This window comes from Athene noctua, chromosome 27 (assembly GCF_965140245.1).
Source record: "Athene noctua chromosome 27, bAthNoc1.hap1.1, whole genome shotgun sequence".
Taxonomy (NCBI): Eukaryota; Metazoa; Chordata; class Aves; order Strigiformes; family Strigidae; genus Athene; species Athene noctua.
Genome location: NC_134063.1, coordinates 2,916,384 through 2,940,409, shown reverse-complemented (window position 1 = coordinate 2,940,409; position 24,026 = coordinate 2,916,384). Strand labels below are relative to the sequence as shown.

The 24,026-nt window shown below is 47.1% G+C and overlaps 1 protein-coding gene across 5 annotated transcripts in view; it reads left to right on the top strand.

The window, feature by feature from the left end:
* The first annotated feature begins 5,140 nt into the window (after window positions 1-5,140).
* LOC141971128 (ceramide synthase 4-like) overlaps window positions 5,141-24,026 on the top strand; it is a 50,367-nt gene continuing 31,481 nt past the window's right edge. For 2 of the 5 annotated variants that reach the window (XM_074928272.1, XM_074928267.1), the window contains exons 1-3: window positions 5,220-5,303; window positions 5,432-5,591; window positions 13,947-14,001. In XM_074928272.1, coding sequence (XP_074784373.1) covers window positions 13,982-14,001 — 20 coding nt within the window. In that variant the 5' untranslated portion in view covers window positions 5,220-5,303; window positions 5,432-5,591; window positions 13,947-13,981. Of the gene's footprint in view, window positions 5,304-5,431; window positions 5,592-10,571; window positions 10,716-13,946; window positions 14,002-24,026 lie in introns of those variants that run through there. The other 3 variants (XM_074928268.1, XM_074928271.1, XM_074928273.1) reach the window with 3 other exon arrangements.

Sequence of the window (24,026 nt, the reverse complement as noted above, 5' to 3'; positions counted from 1 at the left end):
CAGTAACACCCGCTGGGAATCCCGTCCTGCCGGGACGAGCAGGGCTGAAACAGTCCTGAGCTCTGTGGGGAGAACTTCTTGTCACAAGGACTCGGGGAGGCAATTAGGAGAGATGCCCCCCGAGACTGGCTTGGAGGGAGTGCAGAAGGGCTGGTGGGACATGGGGTGGCAGGGCACTGTCTGGGCCAGAGCCATGGCAGGATTGTTGAGTTGAAGCTGGTCACTGGAAGGAGGAGAAAAGGGCAGCAGAGTTGCTCCGGAGGGTTGTGAGAGAGCAAACGTTACGCTCTTTGGGGAGGTACTTAGCAGAGTCCCTGGCAACCTGCAGGTGAGGCCTCAGGAGCCGGCGAGTGCTGCTCAGGGTTGAAGAAGCACCTTGGAGGAGCTGGGGAGCAGGCAACTGCCCCGTGTCAGGCGTCAAGCGAGGGGGCAGAAGGGGGCTTGGCCGAGCAGGGACCTGCTCGCTGAGCTGCAGAGGCAAAAGGAATTGCACCATCTCTGGGAGCAAGGTCAGGCCTGGCAGGAAGGGGCAGAGCCGTGGCTCGCACACGCAGGGAGGAGAGAGGAGAGGCCAAAGCTCAGTTAGAGTTGGAAGCGTCCGGTGATGTGTCTGACAACAAGAAGGGATTTGTCAGTAGGACTGTAGCAAGAGGAGCTTGCCGGACCCCCGTGCAAGAACTGCCTGGGGAGGGGACACGGCAGTGATGGGGACGCTGGGATGCCCGTGGTCGGGGGCGCTGAGCCAGGGTGCCGGAGCAGAGAGGGGTGCCATACCTGCTGGAGGGGCCTGGGGGGCGTGGGGTCCCCCCCCCGCCGGGGTTGTCCAGGCTGCAGGGAAGGGCTGCTCCTGCCCGGGCAATGGGCACAGGTTGGCTGAGCCTGGAAGAGAGACGGGAGCCATGGCCGGCGCTCAGCTCCGCTCTTGCCCCCAAAAGCGTCCCCAGGCTGCAGGGGTCGGGGTCAGGGTCGCTGCCTACCTTGGGGGGAGAAGATTTCGGGGAGCTGCATGAGACGCAGAAACTGGGGCCTCAGACACGCAGGGAGGAGAGAGGAGAGGCCGCTCAGTTAGAGTTGGAAGCGTCCGGTGATGTGTCTGACAACAAGAAGGGATTTTTCAGTAGGATTGTAGCAAGAAGAGCTCTGAAGAAAACATCAGAGTGAGACTTGTGGATAATGGTCACCTGACAGACAGGCTTAAAGGCAAATTGAGGGATTCAACATGTCTTTTGCCTCAGTCTTTAATAATACTCCTAGTCCTTGGGCTGCCTGATCCCCTGAGTCAAACCACTCCGACTAGGGGAACAGTGATTTTCCATTTGTGGCCACTGAATTTGTCAGAGATCAGCTGAATGATCACAAGCCCCTGCACCTGATCGGATTCACCCCAGAGTACTTGAGGAGAAGATGGATGTTTTGGCAGGACCCCTCTCCATTGTCTGCCTTGGGAGTCTGGGAGGTCCCAGCTGCCTGGAAGCTGGCTAGTGTGATTCCAGCTGACAAGAAGAGCATGAGGGAATACCCGTGAGCCTACAGACCTGTGAGTCCAACCTCAGCTCCTGGAAAAACGCTGGAGAAGATTATACTGGGTGCTACTGAGGGCATGTATATAACAATGAACTATCAGGCACAGTCAACACGGGTTCACAAAGGGAAAGTCCTTTTCATTTCATTAGATAATCCTTCTAGCATGAGGTCACCCACCCAGCAGATGAAGGGAATGTGGTGGATGTAATTTTTCTAGAGTCAGAATTTTGCTGTTGTCTCTCACATCATCCTTCTGGTCCAGATGTCCCACTGTGACACACGCAGCTTCACACGGTGCTGTGTGAAGAACTGTCTGGACAACCCGGCTCAAAGGGTTTGACGGAGCCAGGTCAGGGTGGGTGTGCAGGGACCCCGGTTTTCCACACGAGGGTGCTGTCCACGTTGGCAAAGGCCACACCTCGGCTTTTCCAGTAGCGCATCGCTCCAGAGATCATCGCCAAACTGACCATCAGGCCGGGCAGAGCTTTAGCTGGACTTGAACGGGATTTCAGAGGGTGACTCGTTCATGGACTATAACTAGAGGACTTGCTTGACATCTGAACACAATCTCATCCTGCTCGCAGTGGGCAGCCAACAGATAAAAGATAACATTAAAAAAAAACAAACCCTGTTTTGCTACTCATAACTATATTGCAATATAAATACTAACCTGTCAGGGGTTCAGCAGCCTATGTTCATGAGCGGGGTGTTTCCAGGATAGATAGTGATGCTTAATGTGAAGTGTTGCGGTTTGAGCTCAGAGGGGCTCTCTGGAAGGCTGCAAGGCCCCACACAGGCCACAGCAAAGCCTGGTGAAGGTCTTGCAGGTAATCTGGAGGCTACCAGGACTCTGCCTGGGTCCCCACAAAGCCTGGCCAAAAGCAGCATGGCCCTCTGACAGCCCTGGCAATCCCCAGCAAAGGCCCTGGGGCATTCTGGAGGGCAGAACAGCCCTGCCAGGGCTTCGGTAAAGTCCAGTAAAAGCCCCAAGGGTCTCAGGGAGGTAGAATGGCATTGTCTGGGCCCTGACAAAGCCCAGCAAAAGCCTGGAGGCTCTCTGGAGAGCAGCAGGGTCCCTCTGGGGCACAGAAAAGCCCTGTGAAAGCTCTAGTGCTCTCTGGAAGAACCTTGTGATGGCTCAGGAGCGATGCATCCCAACAGAGAGAAAGTCAGGTAAGAATGCCAGGAGGCTGCATGGGTGAACAAGGAGCTTCTGGACAAGCTCAAACACAAAAATGAAGCCTACAGAGGGTGGAAGCAAGGACAGATAGGCTGGGAGGTATACAGAGAAATTGTCTGAGCAGCCAGGGATCAGGTTAGGAAGGCCAAAGCCCTAATATTAAATCTGGATGGGGATGTCAAGGGCAACAAGAAAAGCTTCTATAGGTACATTGGTGAAAAAAGGAAAATGGGAAAATGTGGGCCCTCTCCAGAAGGCAATGGGAGACCTGGTTACCCAGAATATGGAGAACACTGAGGTACTCAAAAACTTCTTTTCCTTAGTCTTCACTGGCATGTGCTGCAGTCACACCACCCAAGATGCAGAAGGCAAAGGCAGGGACTGGGAGAATAAAGAACTGCCACTGTAGGAGAAGAGCAGGTTCAGGGTCTGTGGGACCTGATGAGATGCATCCGCAGGTCCTGAGGGACCTGGCGGATAAAGTGGCTCAACCACTATCCATCATATTTGAGAAGTTGTGGCAGGCTAGTGAAGTTCCCACTGACTGGAAAATGGGAAACATAACCTCCATTTTTAAAAAGGGAAAAAAGGAAGACCTGGGGAACGACAGGCCAGTCAGTCTCACCTCTGTGCCTGGCAAGCTCAAGGAGTAGATTCTCCTGAAACTATGCTAGGGGACATGGATAATAAGGAGGAGACTGGTGACAGCCAACATGGCTTCTACTAACAGCAAATAGTGCCTGACAAACTTGGTAGCTGCCTATGACAGGAATTAGAGCATTAGTGGATAAAGGAAGAGCAACTACTGTCATCTTCCTGGACTAGTGCAAAGCATTTGACACTGTCCATGACATCCTTGTCTCTGGATTGGAGAGGCGTGGATTTGACAGATGGATCACTCAGTGGATAAGGGATTGGCTGGATGGTCGCACCCAAAGAGCTGCGGTCGGCGGCTCAATGTCCAAGTGGGGAGCAGTGATGGGTGGTGTCCTCAGGTGTTGGGGTTGGGACTGTTTAACATCTTTGTTGGCAACACAGACAGTGGGATCGAGGCACCCTCAGCAAGTTCACCAATGACACCCAGCTGTGTGGGGCGGTGACACGCTGGAGGGAAGGGCTGTGCCATCCAGAGCGACCTGGACAGGCTGGAGAGGTGGGTCTGTGCAAACCTCATGGAACTCAACAAGGCCAAGTGCAAGGTCGTGCCCCTGGGTTGGGGCAATCCCAAGCACAAACCCAGGCTACGCGAGGAGGGGATGGAGAGCAGCCCCAGGGAGAAGGACTTGGGGGAATCAATGGATGAAAAACTGACTGTGAGCCAGCAACGTCTGCTTGCAGCCCAGAAATCCACCTGTGTCCTGGGCTGCACCCAGAGCGGTGTGGGCAGCAGGGTGAGGGGGGGGGGGGATTCTCCCCCTCTGCTATGCTCTCGTGAGACCCCCCTGCAGTGGTGGGTCCAGCTCTGGGGGCACCAATATCAGGACACGGACCTGCTCAAGAGGGGCCAGAGGAGGCCACGAAGATGATCAGGGGCTGGAGCACCCCCTGTGAGGACAGGCTGAGAGAGTTGGGGGGTTCAGCTGGAGAAGAGAAGGCTCCGGGGAGACCTTAGAGCGGCCTCCCAGGGCTGAAAGGGGCTGCAGGAAAGGGGGGAGGGACTCTGGATCAGGGGGGTAGGGATAGGACAAAGGGTAATGGTTTTAAACTGAAAGAGGGGAGGTTTAGATTAGATATAAGGACGAAATTCTTCCCTGTGAGGGGGGTGAGGCCCTGGCACAGGCTGCCCAGAGAAGCTGTGGCTGCCCCCTCCCTGGAAGGGTTCAAGGCCAGGTTGGACGGGGCTTTGGGCAACCTGGGCTAGTGGAAGGTGTCCCTGCCCATGGCACAGGGGGGTGGGAACTAGATGAGCTTTAAGGTCCCTTCCAACCCAAACCACCCTGTGATTCTATGATTCTGTGGATATGAAAGGTGTATGCAAAAATACAGCATGTGGTCATAGAGAAATGAGAGATGTGTTGCCTGTGCTCAGTGTTATTGCAGGTGACCCTGGCTGAACCACTTGCACACATCGCAGTACTTGTCTGTGAGTATCAGAGAACCAGCGAATGGAATCTGTTTTGTTCAAAATAAAATCCCCTATTCAGTCTATCACCCAGAGGTTTGCTGCACAGGCTGCACAAGGGGAGCGGGGAATGCTCTGATACTCTGCTGGGCTCTCTCAGGACACTTCCCTCTCCGAGGTGTGCAGAGCAGGGGGATGAAGGAGCAGGGACCTCAGCAAGGGACCAAGTGCCAAGTGACGTGAGCCCTGGGGTCCTGACATTCACCCTGAAAATAGCACTGCAGGCGGAGATCACAGCAGGAGTGGGCAGAGCCAAGCAGCACAGAAAGGGCATTGGATTGCTTGCTGAAGTCGCAGTGTCTAATATTAGCCACGGGTCATATACTTTAGAAGCCCTTTCAAGAAGGACAGAGACCCAGGGACAGCTTTCCTGCCTGTAATCCCCTGGAGCAGCACACTCAGTAGCAGTCCTTTGAGGTCTGTACACAAATCCTGCCAGGCTGCACAGGGGAGACAAAATGGCTCTTGGCTACTTTGGTCTGTACTTTAAATGGGAACAAAGCTGCTCCCATGTGCCTCCCACAGAGCCTGGGACTGGGTGGAGGGGGTGCACGGCATCTGATATTCTCATGGTCTCTCTCTTTTTTTCTATGACACTCACAAAGCTGAAACTTCAGCTCAAGCTACTGAACTTTGGCACCAGGCAATAAACCCCTTTCTCCGGATACCTGAGGTTGGACAGAGACCCAAGGACAACCAAGTCGGGCTGATGGCAAGAAAAATGTGTGAGTGAGGCAGTGCAGTGGATGCCGTCAGCAGAAGAGGGTAAGTGGACTGCAATAAGCACCAGGACAGGCAGAGACCTGGTGTGTCTGAGGCCCCTTGGCCATTCTAAACGTTAGAGTTGAGAAACCAAACGGCACAGTAAGGGCAGACACCTGTGTCAGAGGACTGGAGTGGGAAAGCGAGGAAGCGGAGCTGTGTCAGCGGGCCATCATCTCTCACCTGCAAGATTTAGGGCAGAGTCCAGGTGGCAGATAGCTGCTGAAAGACAGATCAGGGGGAGGGACCCAGTGTCCCCGAATGAAAAAATCTGTATCAGGCCTGAAACAAGTGAAGAAACTGAATGGCACCAAGAGTTGAGGGTGACCTAAGCTGGAAATAGGAAAGCAGGTTAACAAAAATATCCATACAATGGTGATACCAGGGAGCTGCACAGTATGTTCCTAGGGAACAGTGTGATCAATAGTATTGGAATCTCTTGGGATGGTGTTGGCCCTCAAAAGGGAGATGTTATTTCAGGAAATTCATAGAAGACACTGATTTTACAATAGCCATTGGTGGATGGAGAAAGAGACCTAGAAGATTTGCAGATGTATATAATCTCTTCCTAATTAAGATAGTCTTTAAAACCCACTAGCTATTCTGCATTTCAGGGTAAATAAGATGGCAGAGATGCTCAAAGCTCTCTGAGTGCAGTATGCCTAGGAGGCTATACGAAAGAGTTTTTCTCAGTGTGTTCATGTTACTTGTTAAACTTTGTGAGAATATAAAAATAAGTCAAAGAGCTAGGTATAAGCGGCTAAATCAAAGATTTTTCCTTGTAACAATAACACATGCTATATATAAGTCAGTGCTTCCAGTGTAAAACAGCATGTGGAACACCCAGGAGCTGGGCAAACCAACTGCACTGCCAGAACAACCTCTGTGTTGTCATTTGTAAAGGTGCTGTAAGTAAAACAGCTCTTGCTGTTGGAACGTGCAGGCTCTGATGGCCTTCAGAGAAATGGATCGGAGACATTTACATGTGCGGTGCATTATATTATTGGATTATATTTTGTTGAACTGCAAACAGAGCTGGGCTCCTTCTGGTAAATCTTAATCCTGTAAATGCCTGTTACCCTCCTGACCCCAGGCAATGCTGAAGCTGTGCTGAGTCAGGTGTAGCGAGCAGGCAGATGTGGAGGTGCCCAAGTGGAGCTGGAATTCAGAGTCTCAATAGAAGGGGTGGCCAGCAGGCTTGGAACAGAGGATTTATTTTTTTTTTTTATTTATTTTATTTACACGTGAGGATTTATTTTGAATGACCTAGCCTAGCTGATGACATAAAGACTTTAAGACTCCTTAGGCTGTTAGGGTTAGGACTGTTGGTGTGAGTAATGTCACCAGTTTAGAACAAGAGCATTTCTAGAAGAAAGGGAGGTTTGGTGCAGTTAATAATGGTTGGGCCTCCTCTTGAGAAGCACAAATGAAGTGTTAGCCATGGTAGCTATCCACTGTCACCCTCATTGCCTGGCCATTACCACATGCCTAACCATAATCTACAGGAAAGCAGATTTCTGAGTTTGTCTGCTACTGATGACTCCTCCCAAATTACCAGATTACTCTGCTTTGACATAGACACAAAGTGATAATCAGAAGGGCACGTTCAGAAGGACAGTTGTGTTAGCAACAGCATTTTGTCAGATTCCAGGTGTAAATAACTGCACGCTCATCCCTGAATTATCTATGCAGTTCCAGTTAGACGTTGTCTCACAGCATCCTCTCTCAAGATCTGAGAAACTGCAGTATCTACTGAAGACAGCCTCCCCCTTTCTTCATAAACAGGATGGATTTCAGGAGTAGGTGTATTAATCCCATGGATATGCTGTGTCCTGGTCTTAAATTATAATGGCCTTGGGAACTTCAGGGTTGAGAGCTGCATGAAGAAGATGGTAGGATGAGGTTTCATGAGAGAGTCATGACTCGGAGTGAATTGAATTTAAATGTAAGAATCCAACTATTTTCCACACTATAACCGAGGGAGATCTGTTGGTGGGGAGGTGGATGAGTAAGGCTGCAGTCCCCAGCAGCTCTGTCCAAACCCCTGTGCCCCACCACGCAGGAGCACTCGCCATCAGCGCCCCGGCGCGCACACAGCCCTGCGCCTATCAGCATTCATTTATGTTTAGAGTTTGACGGAGCCAGGTCAGGGTGGGTGTGCAGGGACCCCGGTTTTCCACACGAGGGTGCTGTCCACATTGACAAAGGCCACACCTCGGCTTTTCCAGTAGCGCATCGCTCCAGAGATCATCGCCAAACTGACCATCAGGCCGGGCAGAGCTTTAGCTGGACTTGAACGGGATTTCAGAGGGTGACTCGTTCATGGACTATAACTAGAGGACTTGCTTGACATCTGAACACAATCTCATCCTGCTCGCAGTGGGCAGTCAACAGATAAATGATAACATTTAAAAAAAACCCTGTTTCGCTACTCATGACTATATTGTAATATAAATACTAACCTGTCAGGGGTTCAGCAGCTTATGTTCTAGAATACGTGCTTTTTACATACCTCAGATCCTAATTATTTTATGAAAGAACTTGAAGAAGCCTGATATTTAGAGACTGTTTGTCCACCTTTGTGTTTCAGACCCCTCTGGCTGTCTCCAGGTACATATCCCCAAAGACTGGTACCTTTTACGGCTCCAAGGGAGCACTCTACAGTGGGAGTGAGGGTGGTGTTCAGCATTCATAGCTCAGAATTCCCCACAATTTATACAACAGGCGAGGTGTGCGCGGGTCAGCGCTCCTCACCAAGGCTCTGTGTTCTGGGCTGCTCTGCTGTGTGGAGCCTTTGCAGGTTTGTGCTGTGCTTTGACGATGCTGCAGGTCTGTGTGCTGGTGGCTCTGGTGATAACACAGAGACCGCTCCTCCCGAGAGGCAGGACTCATACTGCACTTCTGTAACTTAGAGAGACACAGCTAACCCAAGGAAAAAAAAAAAAAAGAAAAAAAATAAGGACAAATAACACCCTGAACACAGCCCCTTCCTTTGCTCCTTTGGTCTTGAATGTTTTTGTTTCACCCTCTGCACACACTGAAATGAGCAGATTTTTGCTCATGGAAGGCCCAATCCTGATCTTTTGGAAGTCAGCGGGAGCTTTTCACTGATGTCAGTGGGCTTTGGATCAGACCCAGAAAAGCTGACACTATAAATACAGATGCTGCAGGTCAAGCACTGTTTTAAGTTGCTTTCAGTGAGGCCAAAGAACGAGCTAAAGGACCACTACCCGCATGTGGGAGCACTGGGGTCCCCCCAAGGGGCTATGATATGGCCAAAGATTCCTGACGTGATTATAACTCCGAGGTCTTACTGCCTCGTGCAAATACATTCACTGACCCATTTCCCCGGGGTACTAATCTGTTTGTGGCAACCTGGCTACTGGAACAGAAACTGTTTTCAAGCCATCAGTCTGCTACAAGCTTTGTTGTGTATTGCTTGATTGGAATGGAACATGTGGACTAAAACGTGTAAGAAAATGTTTGTTTTACAATTGCTAACATTTCTATTCGTTTGTTATTCTATTCTTTGTTTTAAAATTGCTAACATTTCCATCTTCACTGGTATTTATAACCATGCTCATCATAACCATGCTGACTACAGCTTTAGAAAAGTCTGGAAATAAAGAGCTGCTGGACAGCATTTTAGTAAGATGAGACAACAGTCTTAAGTGCTCCAAGAATGCCTTATAGCACACTGGCAAACAATAATAGTGCACATGATCTCTACTCCCAGGACCTGAAAGCAAGGATGATGGGGTAGAACTTTTTTTGGCCTGTGTAACACAGGACAGAATAGATCATCTTCAGGATTTTTTTTCTGGCCTTAAAATCTAGACAGCTGTACTGCAGTGATTGCAGAGCTTTGATCCACAGTATTAGCTCTTTTTCCTTGTTTTGGCTAAAATAATATGTAGTACTTTAAGTGGTGTTTTTCCGTACAAAGAGCAGATGCAATTTGCTGAAATGCCTTATTTTTTTCCCCCCTTTTTTTCTTCAGTCGTGAAGATAAGGCTGGGTTGAACTAGACACATTCATTGTTGGCAGAAGATGAACTGTGGAACTGCAGAAATGGGTTCCAGCATCATCCCCTCGGGTGTTTATAGGCTGCTGTGTCCTGCTTGATGCATGATGTTTGGATTTTAGAATATAACTGTGTGTGCTTGCATTCATGCATGTATTTAAAACGTATTTTTATACAAGTGATCGAGCGGTGCTCGGGCATGAAATTAGGAGGTTTGTTGTAAGGAGCTTTAGGGGAGTAATGGGGGTAAAAAGAGGTTACAGGTAAGAGAGAAGGGAGGCGTGCAGGACAAGGAAGGAGCAGAAGATGGTTCAGCGGGGCATGGCGGGATGGCTGGGGGCTGTCTCTTCGTCAGACTGCAGCAGGAGCAGGGGTCTCACGAAGAAAACTGGCCTTCTTTCTTTTTATTTGCACTCATGAAGGTGCATCTACGATAACGGCCGGGCTGGTCCATCGGCATTCCGTTCTCACTGTGGCCGCTGTCGGCGGCCCCGCGCAGGCGGCGGCGGCCCCGCGGGGGGCGCGGGACAGTCGGTCTGTGCTTCTGCCGCTCTCCCGCGGGTGAGGGCTCCGTGTCCCCGCCGTCCCCGCGCACCTCTCCCAGCAGGGCCGTTCCCCTCCAGCCCGTCTCTCCCGGAGACCCTCGTCCGCCCCGCGCAGGCGAACACGCCGAGTTTCCCGCAGTGTGCCTCCCGTGGCCCCGGTCCCCTCCCGGCTGCGTCGCTCCCGGCGCGGCTCGGGCGGGGTGAAGCGCTCCGGGGCCGCCCCTCTGTCCCGCGCCCCGTCCCCGCGGGCCGGGCTGCGCCCGCCCGAGCCGCCCGGCCTGAGGGAGACCCCGCCCCGGGGGGCCGCGGGGCGCTGGGCTCGGGCCCCTCCCCGCCGCGGCGGCCGCGCTGAGCGCGGGGGTCCGGGCGGGAAGGGCTGAGCGCGGCGGGGCCCGGCCCGGCCGCCGGCAGCGGAGCGGAGCGGAGCGGCAGCACCGCCCGGGCCCGCCCCGCCCCGCGGCCGCCGCCTCCTCGCTCCGCCCGGGGCGCGCAGAGGACGGACAAGCGCGGGTCTCCGCCGAGAGCGGGTGGGCGCCGCCCCGGCGGGGGAGGCCGGAGGTGAGCGGGGAAGGAGCGGCGGGAGAGGCCGGGGGCTGCCCGGGAGGGCGGCGGGGGAGCGGGCGGGGGGCGCTGCCGCGGAGGGGGCGCTGCCGCGGAGGGGGCGCTGCCGCGGAGGGGGCGCTGCCGCGGAGGGGGCGCTGCCGCGGAGGGGGCGCTGCCGCGGAGGGGGCTCTGCCGCGGCGGGGGCTGCCGCTCGGGCTGCGGAAGCCGCGGCGGAACGGGCGGTGTCGGGGAGCGGCTGCTCGTTGAGCGCTGAGGCGGGCGCTGGGGGGAGCCGCCTGCCGCGGGGCGCCCGGCGCGGCGGGAGGGGGCCGGGGGCTCGGGCTGGCCCCGCGGGCCGGGGCAGAAGCGGAGCCCTGGGCGCAGCGCGCCCGGAGGAGCCTCCGCGCCGCGGGGGCAGCGCGGGCGGGTGGCGGGAGACGGACGCAGAAACCGAGGGGGTGTGGAGCCGCCGGGAGGGTCCGAGCCGCTCTGCCCTCCCGGAGGGGCTTCAGTGCCTCGCTCGTAACCCTTTGCATGAAAAACGGTGAGATTGGGGGCAGATTTTCTCGCTGGCCATGGAAGCTGTTCTTGGAGGAAAGGATGGTAAAGCTGGCACGAGGCTGACAGAATACGTGATTCTGGTCATTCTGTAAGAGGTTGGTGTAGTGGTCACAATTCAAGTAGGATAAGGTAAAGTTGCCAGAAACCCCAAACCAGATGCCTGGTGACGAATTCCACTTCTGGAATAATTTACAGCCCCATGGGCTGGCAGGTTGGGGAAGCAGGCGGCACTTTGAGTGAGACTGAAGTCGGGTGTCGAGCATGAGGGGAGTGTTTCCGGGAGAGAGAATGCTGCTTCATGTGAAGTCAGACATGTGAGTTTTAGCTGGCCAGACTTGAAAATGTTTGCTTATTTACATACATAATTTATCAGCATCTAAAGGTATTCCATGTTTTGCAAGTGTAATGCGCAGTTCTATGACATAAGTTTGGTGGAAGATGTTAGAGAAGGCAAATGGGGTGACGTTTGTCCCCCAGTCTCCCCTTTGGCCAACAGGGACAACTGGTTGTGAGATGTGAGGCTGTGCTGATGATTGATGTAGTTACGAGCTCAGGTTTATCAAGATAGTCAGGAGGCTTGCAGGGACTTAAAAATGCAGAGGAGCTTTTTCCCCATTTCTGTGTTGTGGGTTGTTTGTTTTTTTTTTAAAAAAAAAAAGCTTTTATGTTGTTAACCTAAGGTTGTAAACCTAAGGAAGACAAGGACTTTGTGAGATGCCAGTGTTCGGAGCAGCAGAGAAGCTGGCAAAATTGAAAAGTGCATCTGATGTTATGCCAAAAGTGCTTTTTTCCTAGAATCAATGCTGCTGAGTGAGGAATACCTGTTCTGGGTTATTAGCTGTTACAAACTGTAACAGAAATTTGTATAAAATATTGATTTTCTTAATCTTATTCCCATCTCATGTTACAGTTATATTCAGGAGATAAAGCAGACAGTAGAGATTTCTCAGCTTAATTGCTGCTTCCAGGCAGGAAGGAGAGCAAATACCTGCACTGAAAAATTATTATTGCATTGTCGTTCTGTTATAATGCACCTACATCTGCAGAAACTGGGTTTAGTTTTGCAGTCTGTCGCACAGGTAGTTCAGAAAGACTCAGCTTCTCTGTTCACATGTGGCAAAGATTAGATTCCTGCTGCCAACACCAGGACCTGATGGTGTATTTCATCTCTAATCAAAATAAAAGGGTCTGTTCTGAGTTGATGCCCTTTTCCCATGTTCTTAGACAGTGTCTGGGGAGACCCTACTCTACCAGGAGAGACAAATGCTGGTGCTTGGGGTTGTCTAAACTACCTGCTCTTACCTCCCAAGTCTACCTGGGGACACAGACCTGGCTGAACTCTGACGCCCTGAAGCCGTGTACTCATCCAGACATCATCACACTTAAAAGTTCAGTTTTTTAGTATTCACTTTTTTTGGCAGAAATGGAAGTAATGAAGACTTCTTTTTAAAACTTCTCCACTTGAGGGAGTTCCTTTTCTTCTCTTCATGAGGCCACCAGCTTGATGGAAAGCATTTTTATTGTGGTTTTGAAGGCTACTTACAGTTTTCTGACATGCCTTTGAGTGCAGAACTTAAATGGTACCTGGTCTGAAGGAGAGCACGAGCTCTGAAGAGTCAATATCACAACAACAGCCAATTTTTTATAGACCTAGCAGTGTCCAGTAAACACAAAAACTGCATCTGTCATTCCTGCAATTGAGAATATCTCTGAAAGGCAGCTGATGAAGATCTTCAGTGATACTCGTGAGCCCAAGAGGGTTCAAGAAGCAAAAAGGTTCCAGGAAAGTCTGATTGCTTTTTGTCCTTTGAGATATATATCAAGAAAATGAATACTGTTTTTCTAATATTCTATGCTTCTATAATATTCTAAACTCTTCCCTGCAGAAATTTTGGGGAAGAAAACTGATTTCAGGTTCATAGATTTAGACAAATTCTTCTTTTCTGAAATGTTTATGGCAGAGAACAATGCTTTACAGGCCAAGGAAGGAACTGAATGCTTCTGTAGATTGTTCCTTTTAGCATTCTCTGATTCTAGGAAGCAGCATATATGGGCTTGATATGCAAAACTCAGACTGCAAACCAGTTACTTCTACTTGTGACTAGTGATTATGGTAAATGAGTGTTTAGTCAGTACAGCTGCAGGTGGTAAGGCTGTAGCCATCTAGACGTGCTTCTGAGCTTTGCCTCACTTTCTTCCAAGGTAGTTACAACTCTGGGACTTCTCTTTCTGGGGAGCACTGCACAAAGAACTAGTATAAAAGAGTTTGGTTTGTGACCACTGTTTGGGGCAGGCTGGGTGATCTAACACCCGCTCTGTGGCAGCTGGGTTGCCACGTATCCAGGTTGTGATGATTTGTCAAGACTTTGGAAGCAGGGTGGTTTTTTTTTTTTTCTAAATTAAAGATCTCTCAGGGATTTATAGCCAATTTCTCTGCAGGTGAGTAAAACACAGCTAGAATGTTATCATACACTACTTCTTCAGGTCTGAGATGAGCAGGGGCAAGTTTTTTAAGCTTGCTACTCGTTCCTAAGAGAAACTGGGATAAACACAGGCAGAGTATTTGATGTGATGTGCTGCTGAGGTTCCCTGCAAATTCATTGTATATGTACACTCAGAATCGCTTCGGGCCGCATATGTAATATATTTTAGACTTAATTTTGTGTTTTGTGGTTTTTTTTTCAGGTTCCTTTTGCAGAGGCCAGTAAGGACTAGATGACATGCATCCCGATATTACCAGGTATGCTGTAGCAGTTGGACATTTGGAGCTCGGGGGGGGGGGGGGTGTGTTTCTGCACCAGTTCTGTTTGATCAGCTCGAGCTGCGTTTCTGTAGAGAGAAGTAACAACCTTGCCTGCCCCAAGTCACTCGTGCTTTTCTTTCATACCTTGCATTGAGCCTGCACAAATGATTTCAAAGCCAGGTAGTGAATTGCACTGAGGAACTGGTGTGGGGTAAAATCAACCCTGAATAAAAAGAAGAAAGTTTAACCCAAATCTTTTTCTCAGCCTGATTCTCTGTGAAGCCTCACAAATTCTTGTACTGAGTACGGGGAGGCAGAGGCAGTGAAGTGGGAGTGCTGGTCAGGAACGGGTGGAGGCCAGGGTTTAGTCTTTGATGGCAGTGTTGGTTTACACTGTCTCTAAGTTATAAAGAACCTGTCTCAGCAGGGAAATCTTTTCATGCTGGAAAGAGCAGCAGTTTCATTTTAAGGATTGTAGTGGATCTCTCCACCCACTGATACAATCTTAAAGGAAACACATCTGTTTCTTCCCTCACTGTGGTTGCCTGTGCTCCAGTCTTTGGCTTTGTTCAGGTGAAAGCAAATTTACAAGAAATGAGATTATGGAATCTCAAAGGACTGACATCCACAAGTCAAAACAAATAGTCTGTCTTGATTTTCTGTACTGTGGGCTGTAACTAACATGTACTCGTTCTCTTAAAAATGCTGTAAATTGCATCTGTATCTCACAGCACTATCTGGAAAATCACATTTTTTAAAATTAAGACTTCGGATGCATCTAAACATTGCTATGACGTACCAAGTACATGCTGAGATCCCATGTAAAGAGGGGAGTGCAGTTTTGTACTGACTCTTCTTCAGCTGTGAATTTAGAGCCTATTGATAAGAACAGAAGTGTCATAAGATTTCCAGAGTCAAGATTACTTATTGTGCTCTGTGTTTTATCTCCTGCTTGTATTTCTAATGTTTGTACCAGATTTTTTACATGTAGGAGAAAACCCATGCTTTCACCTAAAGGGAAAGGGGAAGTCAAGAGTCTTTATCTGATACAAGAACTTACTTAAAAATAGATTGCTCTTTAGAAAACCAAACCCGTGTAATTATTTCCTACTAGTTAAATTCATGACCCTCATTCTAGGTAATACTGATAGAGTAGTTGAACACTTCAATGAAATATGTCACAGGTTTAGAATTTATACCATCATTTTCATTTGCAGTGCAACATGCTGCAGGTTGTGTTGTAAAAGCTCCAGCCAACAGAGCTGCTGGACCTGGAGCACATCAGAGGAAGAGGTGTGTAGGAAACTCTGCCAAGAGCTGGGCACTACATCCTCGCCCAGCAGGGTATAAAGCCCCAGCACACAGTGCAGGTTCTTGTTTTGTTATGTTGGGGAGATCTGTTCCAGGAGCCATTGCCCAGCCCAGACTGGTGTCTGGTGCAAAGCTGCCCTAAAGGGCTGAGGTGTGCCAAGTGTTGCTCTCCACCACTTGCATCCTTGCCATCAAAGGATTAAGACAGAGCTCCTCTCCTTGGTCCTGTGTAGTCATGATGTGACTCAGTGGTGGTCTTGGACTTCACACTGACCTGCAAGCTGTAGCCTGTTTTCCACAAATCACTGAAATCCGTTGCAAGTCCTTCTTCCATGTCCTTGAACACCCTCCTCTTTCAAATAAAGACTTTCATTTGAATGTGGCTTTCTATTGTATGCATGCTTTAGCATTTAGTATAGCTGTATTGCAGGTTTAATATTTAATTCCACTGGCATTCCATGACAGGTTCTTCTTAAGTAAAGAGAAATCAAATGTCATCATTTTCCCAGTTCTTAAAATCCACGGAAGTCTGTTTGTTCTCTGGGGTAATTTTTGTGGTGTATTCATGTTTACTGATGAATACACCTCAGCATGTTTGTCTGTAATTACACAGCAATGTCAAGAATCCAGTGCATATTCCCCACTTCTTTTTCCAATATGCTTTAGTTTCAATTAATTCGAGAGTAGCTTTCATTTGAAAAAATAGGAAATATGCTCAAAACAAACCAACTGCAGTGATTCCATTAATGTCAAGATTGATTCAGCTTTTACTGAAAATGGTTTTGATAACAAGTAGTTTCTTTGTTTTAAAAGTCATTTCCAAAAATAAAGAAATTCTTCAAATAGTTTGCTTTCTGAGGTTGTTGAGCAGATGGCCAACACGGGTATGGCATACACCTTCTAACAAGTGCCAAGGCTTTGAATCAGAATAGAGGTGGAAAAAAAAATCTTGGAAGAGGTAAACTGCAGGCTGCATTCAGGTTATTTTTTTGTAATAAGCAGTGTTATTTTTACCCCTGGGGTGCTATCAGAGCTTTTTGGGCAACTGCATCCTCATTGTTCATCTGTCTTTCTTCATACATATATATGAAAGATAGCCTCCTTCTGGAGGGTTTGAAAGGTGTTGTGTCAGACTTTGTGTTTAATATTTTCAAAGAAAAAAAATCAGAGGATTTTTTCTGTTTAGAGATGATGATGAAGGAAAAGCATGAGGGTGGCAATCCTGAAATAATAACTTCTAGGTGATTTTTCTTGTAAAGTTATTTGTGGTGAATTAAAGCAAGGAGAAAGTGACCCTTAGTTATCTGTATTTTTAAAATAAACCCTGAGCTCAGCCAGCAGGAATCAAGGCTGTGCTGCGAGAGCCAGAGGTGCTGATTTTGTGCGGGAGGATCCAAATGGCTGTGGCTGTCAGTCTGGCCTGTGCTCAGGGCTGGCGTAGGTGTCATTGTCTCAGCTCAGGCAGGGCAGAACAACTGGCTGCAGTGAAGATAAATTAAAACATGTATTGTAGAGAGATTGGCCCAGCGTGGAATAAATGGGGTGTCTGGGTTACCTGTCACAGTGCCCTCGTGCCTGCAGTGTAACACAGGGACTCAGCAGAGCGGGAGGTGGAATCTGCAGTTTAAGGAGTGACCGTGTTAATAAGGAGAAGACCACTTAGGCTAAGCAGTCTGAAATAAGCAGTGAAATAAGTCTGCATTCAGCAGCACCACTTATTAAAATGGTTCCATTGTACATCAAATTCAGAACCATCCCATGATGCCAAAATTGCTGGATAAATGACTCAAGGTAGTTGCAGCCTTGAATATAATGAGAAATAATAATACTGTCCTCTAAAGCTTTGTTTATGTAATAGGTAAAGCTCAGTTGGAGTCAAGTTCTGTTGGTGTTAGATACTATTCCAGCAAGGAACAGAGAAGGCCAGTGCCTGTTGAAAAAAGTTGAGTTTTCCATGCTGCTTTATAAGCTATCCGTATTACAGGGCTTTTAACTTACCTGTTGCTAACCAAGAATAATTCATATTCAGATTTTTTTTTATCTAACCATTGTATGATAGATTGCATTACTCATTAAGCAGCAATGATTGTAAAAGTCAGTCACAATTCCTTCAGTCTTGGAGAAAGGGAAATCTTTGTACCAGTTGCAGTTTCTTTCTCCACATTTTTAATATATTTTGCTTTTGCAGTAATGTTGGGAATGTAGATGTTATTCTCAGATAAGGTTTTAAATTTTGTGTTTTGAAATTAAAACCAAAACATGTACTAATTTTAGCTGTATAAGAGTATTATTTTTTAAAATCTTAATTTTAGACTAATTAAACTTTTTTTCTCTCTAAGCTTTGGAACAGCCTGGGGAGTTTGTGGGAACAAATACGTGGGAAACCGATGGGACTGTTGATACTGAAATTCAAAGCCAGCTCATACGAAGTAATTAAAGCCTCTGTGTTTCCTTTATGAGGGAGGAGAAGGAGGATTGTGTGAAAAGTCATGCTCTGCATATTGTAGGTGTACTAGGTTGTAATATAGGATGCCTCCCTCAGCTTCATGCAAACAAATTCATCGAGACTGATAGATAAGCACTTTTATAACCTGCGTTGGCATTCAAGATGATCCAGTTCCACTTTGATGTTTTATTTTTTGTCAGATCTGTGGCAGATAACACACACTTCTGTCCCTTTGTCTTCCTTCTTTATCCAACCGATTCTCTCATTTTGACCTAACGTTGGCAGTTCAGGAGTTCAGTGCTTCGCATAGCTGAATGCTCACAGTTGCTGTCGTGCTAAATTAGAAAACAGTCTTTGGGGAGATGGCCCGTTTGTGGGAGAGAGAAGGATGACACGGACTGACTCACTGTAGGGGTTGACTGTACAGATAAGGAGCAATGGCGAAGCTTTGGTCTGTGGGGAAGTAGGAACTTGAGATGAAACTAGGAATGAAGAGCTTCTGAGGGCTGCTACAAACTGCAGAATTAAGTGTGTGGCCAGAGGTGGCAGAGCAGAAGAGGAAGAGCTCTCACAAAAGGGAACACAAAAGCTTGCCAAGGGTGATTCTTAGATGGCAGAGTAGGAAAGGGCCATCAGACCAGAACCATACAACTATTTAGGAATATTTCTGCTTTGAAAGGGCTGAAGAATCATCAGGTAATGCAATGGACAAGCATTGTGCTGTCCCATGAGCTTATATTCAGATCTGTGTGGTATTTTAATGTGAGAGTATGGCTTGAAAGCTTAAACCTACTACCTACTTCTTATTTTTCCCAGTTTTTAAGTTAGAATTAAACTTGTTGAGGCCTGATATGTGATTGCTGAGAAGCAAGGATAGTTAACAGTCAGTTGAAAAATATCGGTTGGTACTAGAAAAGATGTCTGGGGTGTGTGTCATATCAAAAGGTCTGGGCAGATGTTTTCTGTTTCTCCAGCATCTGAAGCTCCATGCTCAAGACCTGGGTTGTAAGGCCAGAACTTGCCTTTGAAAGAGTATTGAGAATTTCACAAAGTTATTGCTGCTCATGCTTGAAGTTTTGAGCCTTATTCAGTATGTATCCTCACAATGTGTGATTCCTTTTGACTCTTTCTCCTTCCAAAATCTGTGAAAATGCTTCTGTTGGGGTACAGTCTCCTTGTTGGTACAGTCTTTGGGGATAAATAGCATTTCTGCTTAGAGGGTTTTCTGGCAGTTTTACTGTCTCTTAACTCTGTTTGAAGGAGAAGGTCTCAGTAAGACTGCCTGACTCTCTGTTTAGTACTGATGAATTCGAGGAAAGGAGCAATGAGCAGTTCAGGTGGAAGTAAGCTTCCTCCTGATTTCTTTGTGTGATCTTCCAAGCTGAATTCTTAGTGCATTGTGGCCTGAGGCCAGTAACTTAATTTTCTTCCTCAGTACTATCAAGTGATGTCAGCCAGTGACTGCTACTTCTACAGTGAGGCTGGAGGAAATAGCAGGCATTAGAAGAAAAAATGAAGGAAAAAAATCCAAAGAATTGCTGACTAGCTTGTTTGGATTTTATGGGTGGTCCTTCCTGCATTTTACATTTGTGCTCTCTGAAGAAACACACATAGATGTGGGAATACGTCTCTGTGTAGTTTGTGTAGATGTTCTAGCTGGTGCTTGGGATGCCTCAGTTGCCTTACTTGGACACTAGTCATGTCTGATGCTCTTACTCAGAGGCAGTATGGTCTGTAGTTTTTTTACACAGTAATGGTAGAACATGGTGTTCTTGTGCCTTACCAAAACAATCAGCATGTGGTCTCCAGTGTTTTTTTCTTGAAAATTTTTGTTTGTTGAGTTAGCGTTCAGTAGCAGAATACTGATTGTTCCCAAGTGTCAGGACAACGAAGTTTATGTTACCTCACCCTGCCTTGGAAGTAATAAAGGAATGTTACTTCATTTAATAATACAGCCATGGAGTAAGTGCCACACAGAGCCTACAGAGGTCTTCAGCTTTTGTGTCTGCTGCCTTTTACAATGGTAATTTAACACTTTATTTTTGAGACGCTTGACGATGGGTGCTGCAGTTCAAGCCAGGTTTCTTCAGCCTTAGTAGGAAGCATCTCCAGGTTCCTGGAGGAGGAATATGGCAGAAACAGCTGTGGTATTTCAAAATGTGCATGTAAGTTCTTGCCTTTTTTTAAATTTCAGGAGGGTAGGTTTTGGCTTGTTCAGGGATCTGCTTGGCAGGATCTCATGGCAGACTGTGCCGGCCGGCAAAGGGGCCCAGGCAGCAGGTTGATCTTGCAGGACAGCCGCCTACAAGCACAGTGTGCTCCATCCCAACGTGCAAAAAGGCAAGCAAAAAATGGTAGGAGGCCAGCAGAGGTGAACATGGAACTGCTGTGGAGCTCAAACCCAGAAAGGAAGTATCAGGAGGAGGGTGGAAGTGGGGATGGGTGACCAGGAGTGTGTGAGAATGGAGGTAGGAAAGCCAAAGCTCAGCGGGAGTGAAGGATGTGAAGGGCAGCCAGAAGGGCTTCCTTAAGTACATTGGCAGCAAGAGGAAGGCTAGCAAAGATTTGTGCCCACGGCTCTGAGTACCTCCTGACCAAAGATACGGCGAAGCTGGAGGTACTCAGTGCCTTTTCTGGCCTTGTTTTTAACTGGTTAAACCAGTAGTTGTTTTTTACTGCGCAAAACCAAGGCGGTGTACTCATCCCTCTCAGCGAGGGATGATGGAGTGAGAAGAGCTGTCTGATTTGCATTCTGAGGTGGATGTGTGCCATCAACCTGAAACCTGTGCTGTGGGTCATACCTGGCAGTCTGCTTGGGAGCCAAACACTGTAGTCGGAGCAGCCTGGCAACGAAGGAGCTGGCAAGCAGAGCACGAGGGCTGGAAGTTAGTAAGTAATTTGTGCTGGGTAAGGAAGACGAGAGTATTGCTTGCTGGAGATCTAGGTAAGCAAGTTTGTCTGCTTGCTGGGCTTTCATTTGCCACTTCTAATGTTTGTCTGGGCATTCTGTGCTTTTTCTGGGACAGAGGTCTCCCTCCCAAAAGAGGGTGTATATGAAAATTATTGCTTTTGAACAGAGCAACACATAACCAGCCTGCATCAAAGTATGAGATAGGGTTAATGTTGGTGAAAAGCTGGAAAGTCTAGGAGCCAAGACAGAGCAAGCCAGCTCTCTCAGGGGGCTGAGAAGAGATGTTTTCTTAGGGGGTTATGGAGGCAAATTTTGTCTTTCTGCTTTTAAAGTTAGGAGTGGACAATCAGGCTTTTGTTGGACTGGTAGTGAAAGCAAGCAGATGGTGAAAAGTTCCTTGAAAAGGTTGAACAGTTGCAAAATTAATTTATTCTTGGGTATGCAGCAGAAATAAAACAATTTGATAGGAAATGTCAGCTGGTAGATCTAAGTGAGGAAAATATCTGAAAGCCAGGGAGTTGAGGATAACTGGTCATTGGTGGAGAAACAAGGCTGCACAAATAATTTCGAATTTTCAGCATGCTTCCAAAGAAGAGGATGTGGAGAACAAAGTCTGGATGAGGAGAGTGAGCCTGGAGAACAGTGTGTTGATGATTATAAAGGGAAGGAGATTGTGGGGTTTTTTCACTACTAGTCAGGGTTGAAAATCAGTCTTATTTCATGAAAAAACAAAGGGGAGATTCTGCCAGACATCGTGGTTTTGTGGAAAAGACGAGGGCATTCAAAGTCACGGGAGAGACGAGAAAGCTGGGGAACAGAGGAGAAATACAGCAGAATCAGCTGTAGGTAAAAAAAGATTTGTACCTAAGATTCGTACCAAAATCTTCCATGTGATTGGAGATTCTGCATCAGTTATGGCCAGAGCAAGCAGGCTTATAATAATCTCCAAAATAAATTCAAAGAAATGGAGGTGTAAAGGGTGGTGGGTTTTGTAGAAAAGTTACTTTGACAAAGAGAGTGAGGAGGAGACATGCCAAGAGAGTGAAGATTAATAGGTGGTTCATGGATTTAAACTATAAGGAAAGACTTTTTTTTTTTTTTTTTTTTTTCCCCCCCCCCCCCCCATGGGAGGACATTCTTAGAGAGGCATTTTTCTTAACTGACAAATTTCAGGTGTGTCCCTTGGACACACACTTTCCTCTGTGGTGAAATTTGCTTGATGATAAGAAAAGCCTTGAAGTAGTGAAGAACCAACAGAGGGCTAGGGAAAGAGAGGGATCTCAGGCCAGGGAGATGGTACAGATAAGGCAAAATCAGAAAGCAGGTTGGACACCAGGATAGCTGACAGGGATGAGTAAATGGAAAATGAACATGTCAAAGCTGAAGTGAAATTTGAAAAGGTTAATGTATTCCCTTCAAGCAGGAGACTGGAACTAGTTAATCTGCATCTCAGCATGCTGAAAATAATGGTACATGTAACTAAGAATTTTGGAGCAAAGATTTTTTTGTTTATAAATTTTACCAAATCTTTGGTGACAATACTTGATATATGTTAGAAAAAATGTTTGAAAAATGTTAGAAGAAATACGTGTAGAAAAAATTATCCCAGCAACTATAATCCCAGTATTGTGATTTTAGTGTGAAGTTTGTACAAAAAAAAAAAAAAAAAAAAAAGGACAGAAAAACCCTGGAGACTGAGATTAAGAAATTAAATGTAGTGTGGGTGTTCAAAGGATAGCCTATGTCACATTTATCTGAGATTTTTTTTGTTAAAATTATTTATTTCTGCTTAAGAGAAGTGCAGTAAACTTCATGTTTGAACTAGTAACTTCTCTTGTGTAGCTGTAGTAGGTAATTTTGGTTAAAGTGGAAGACATCAGGATTATTGGAAGTATCAAACAGGTAAAAAACTGCCTAGAAGAGCTATCAGGAGAGGATTTACCCATGGCATTCTTGAATAATTGTTTTCTTAGCAAAATTAGCTAGTGGTTCAAATGCATAATACGCAGTGGTAACCCAAATTCAGGGAGTATGGACCAGAGTAGGACTGGAGTACAGTGGCTCTTCCAATCTGAAGTAACAGGAACCTTTATAAATAGGCAGAGTACTTTGTTTCTTGACCCCAGCTGCTTCTCAGATAGGACAAGCCTCTCCATTTTGGTCTGCAGCATATCAAGATTTAAGAGGCTTTTTTGGTTTTAATTATTTCAGCCATAGCTCCATGATAGAAATAAAGCTTGAATCAAGAAGCAATGTTAGTGCATCCTTATTATGGTGGTGTGCTTCCACATTAACGAATAATTCCCCCTGTGGCAGTATTGTGCTGCTGGTGGTTAATTAAGTCTTGGGAAAACTGGCTGTACCAGGAAGCCTTCTGCAGGAATACCTGTGCTGGTTCTGGCAGGGATGTCATTAGCATGATGCTGCACTTAAGCTAATAAGAGTTGGCAGACCTAAATGGCTTGGCCCAGAGCCACTTCGGGGATGTTTGTACCTGTGACATTGCCCACAAACCTGAATAATCCACCTGCAGACAGTGGACCATCTCGGGCATAATCAAGAACTGGAAGGTCTTCATGGATGGAGTAAGAGGAATGAGGTGACCTTGAATGTAGCACAGTGTGCAGAGTTGGGTATTTGGACTAACGGTAGAAATTTTTATTAGAAAATGCAGGTGTTAATGCTAGACACTCCTCTCAGAAGTCCTGTTCAGAAACAGAATCTAGTCAGAAACAGAGGAATGTGCAAAGAAAGGTTTTCTGTTTCTCTTACTATAGCAAGTTGTATTAGCTCTATACAATACAGAGAGGATTAGAAGCAGTGGACTTGTTTAGCCTAGACAACAAACTATGAGAGGAAGGTATTGTGCTATAAACAGTAAGAACAACTTCTTTGTAGTAAAACCCAGTGTTAATACAAAATGAATTTTAATGGCATTAAAATTCTTTACTGTGGTTATTCTGTACCCACCAGAGGGTTTAGGAACAGCTTTCTAGTATGAGCAAATGATGTAAAAACATTGAGACACTTCTGATACAGCTTGGTACCCTTATTGAAGGGATTATTGTTGCTTGTCATAGCAAAAAGCTGAAAATGCCCCAGTGAAGTCTTGGTTATTTCTAAAATCAAGAGCTTCCAGAGGTAGAGAGCAAGAGGAAACAACTTCATTGGGTTGGAATTGTATGTTGGAATTTAGAAAGAAGGTGGAAGTTCTGTGCTATTGGGGTCAGAATTCCTACAGCAAAGACCAAAATTACCACCACATCAGTGTTACCAGTATCTGCTGCACTAAGATTAAGGCAAGGTGAGGAGAGTTGGGGGAAGGAATATTGGTTAGTCAAAAAGCAACTTAAA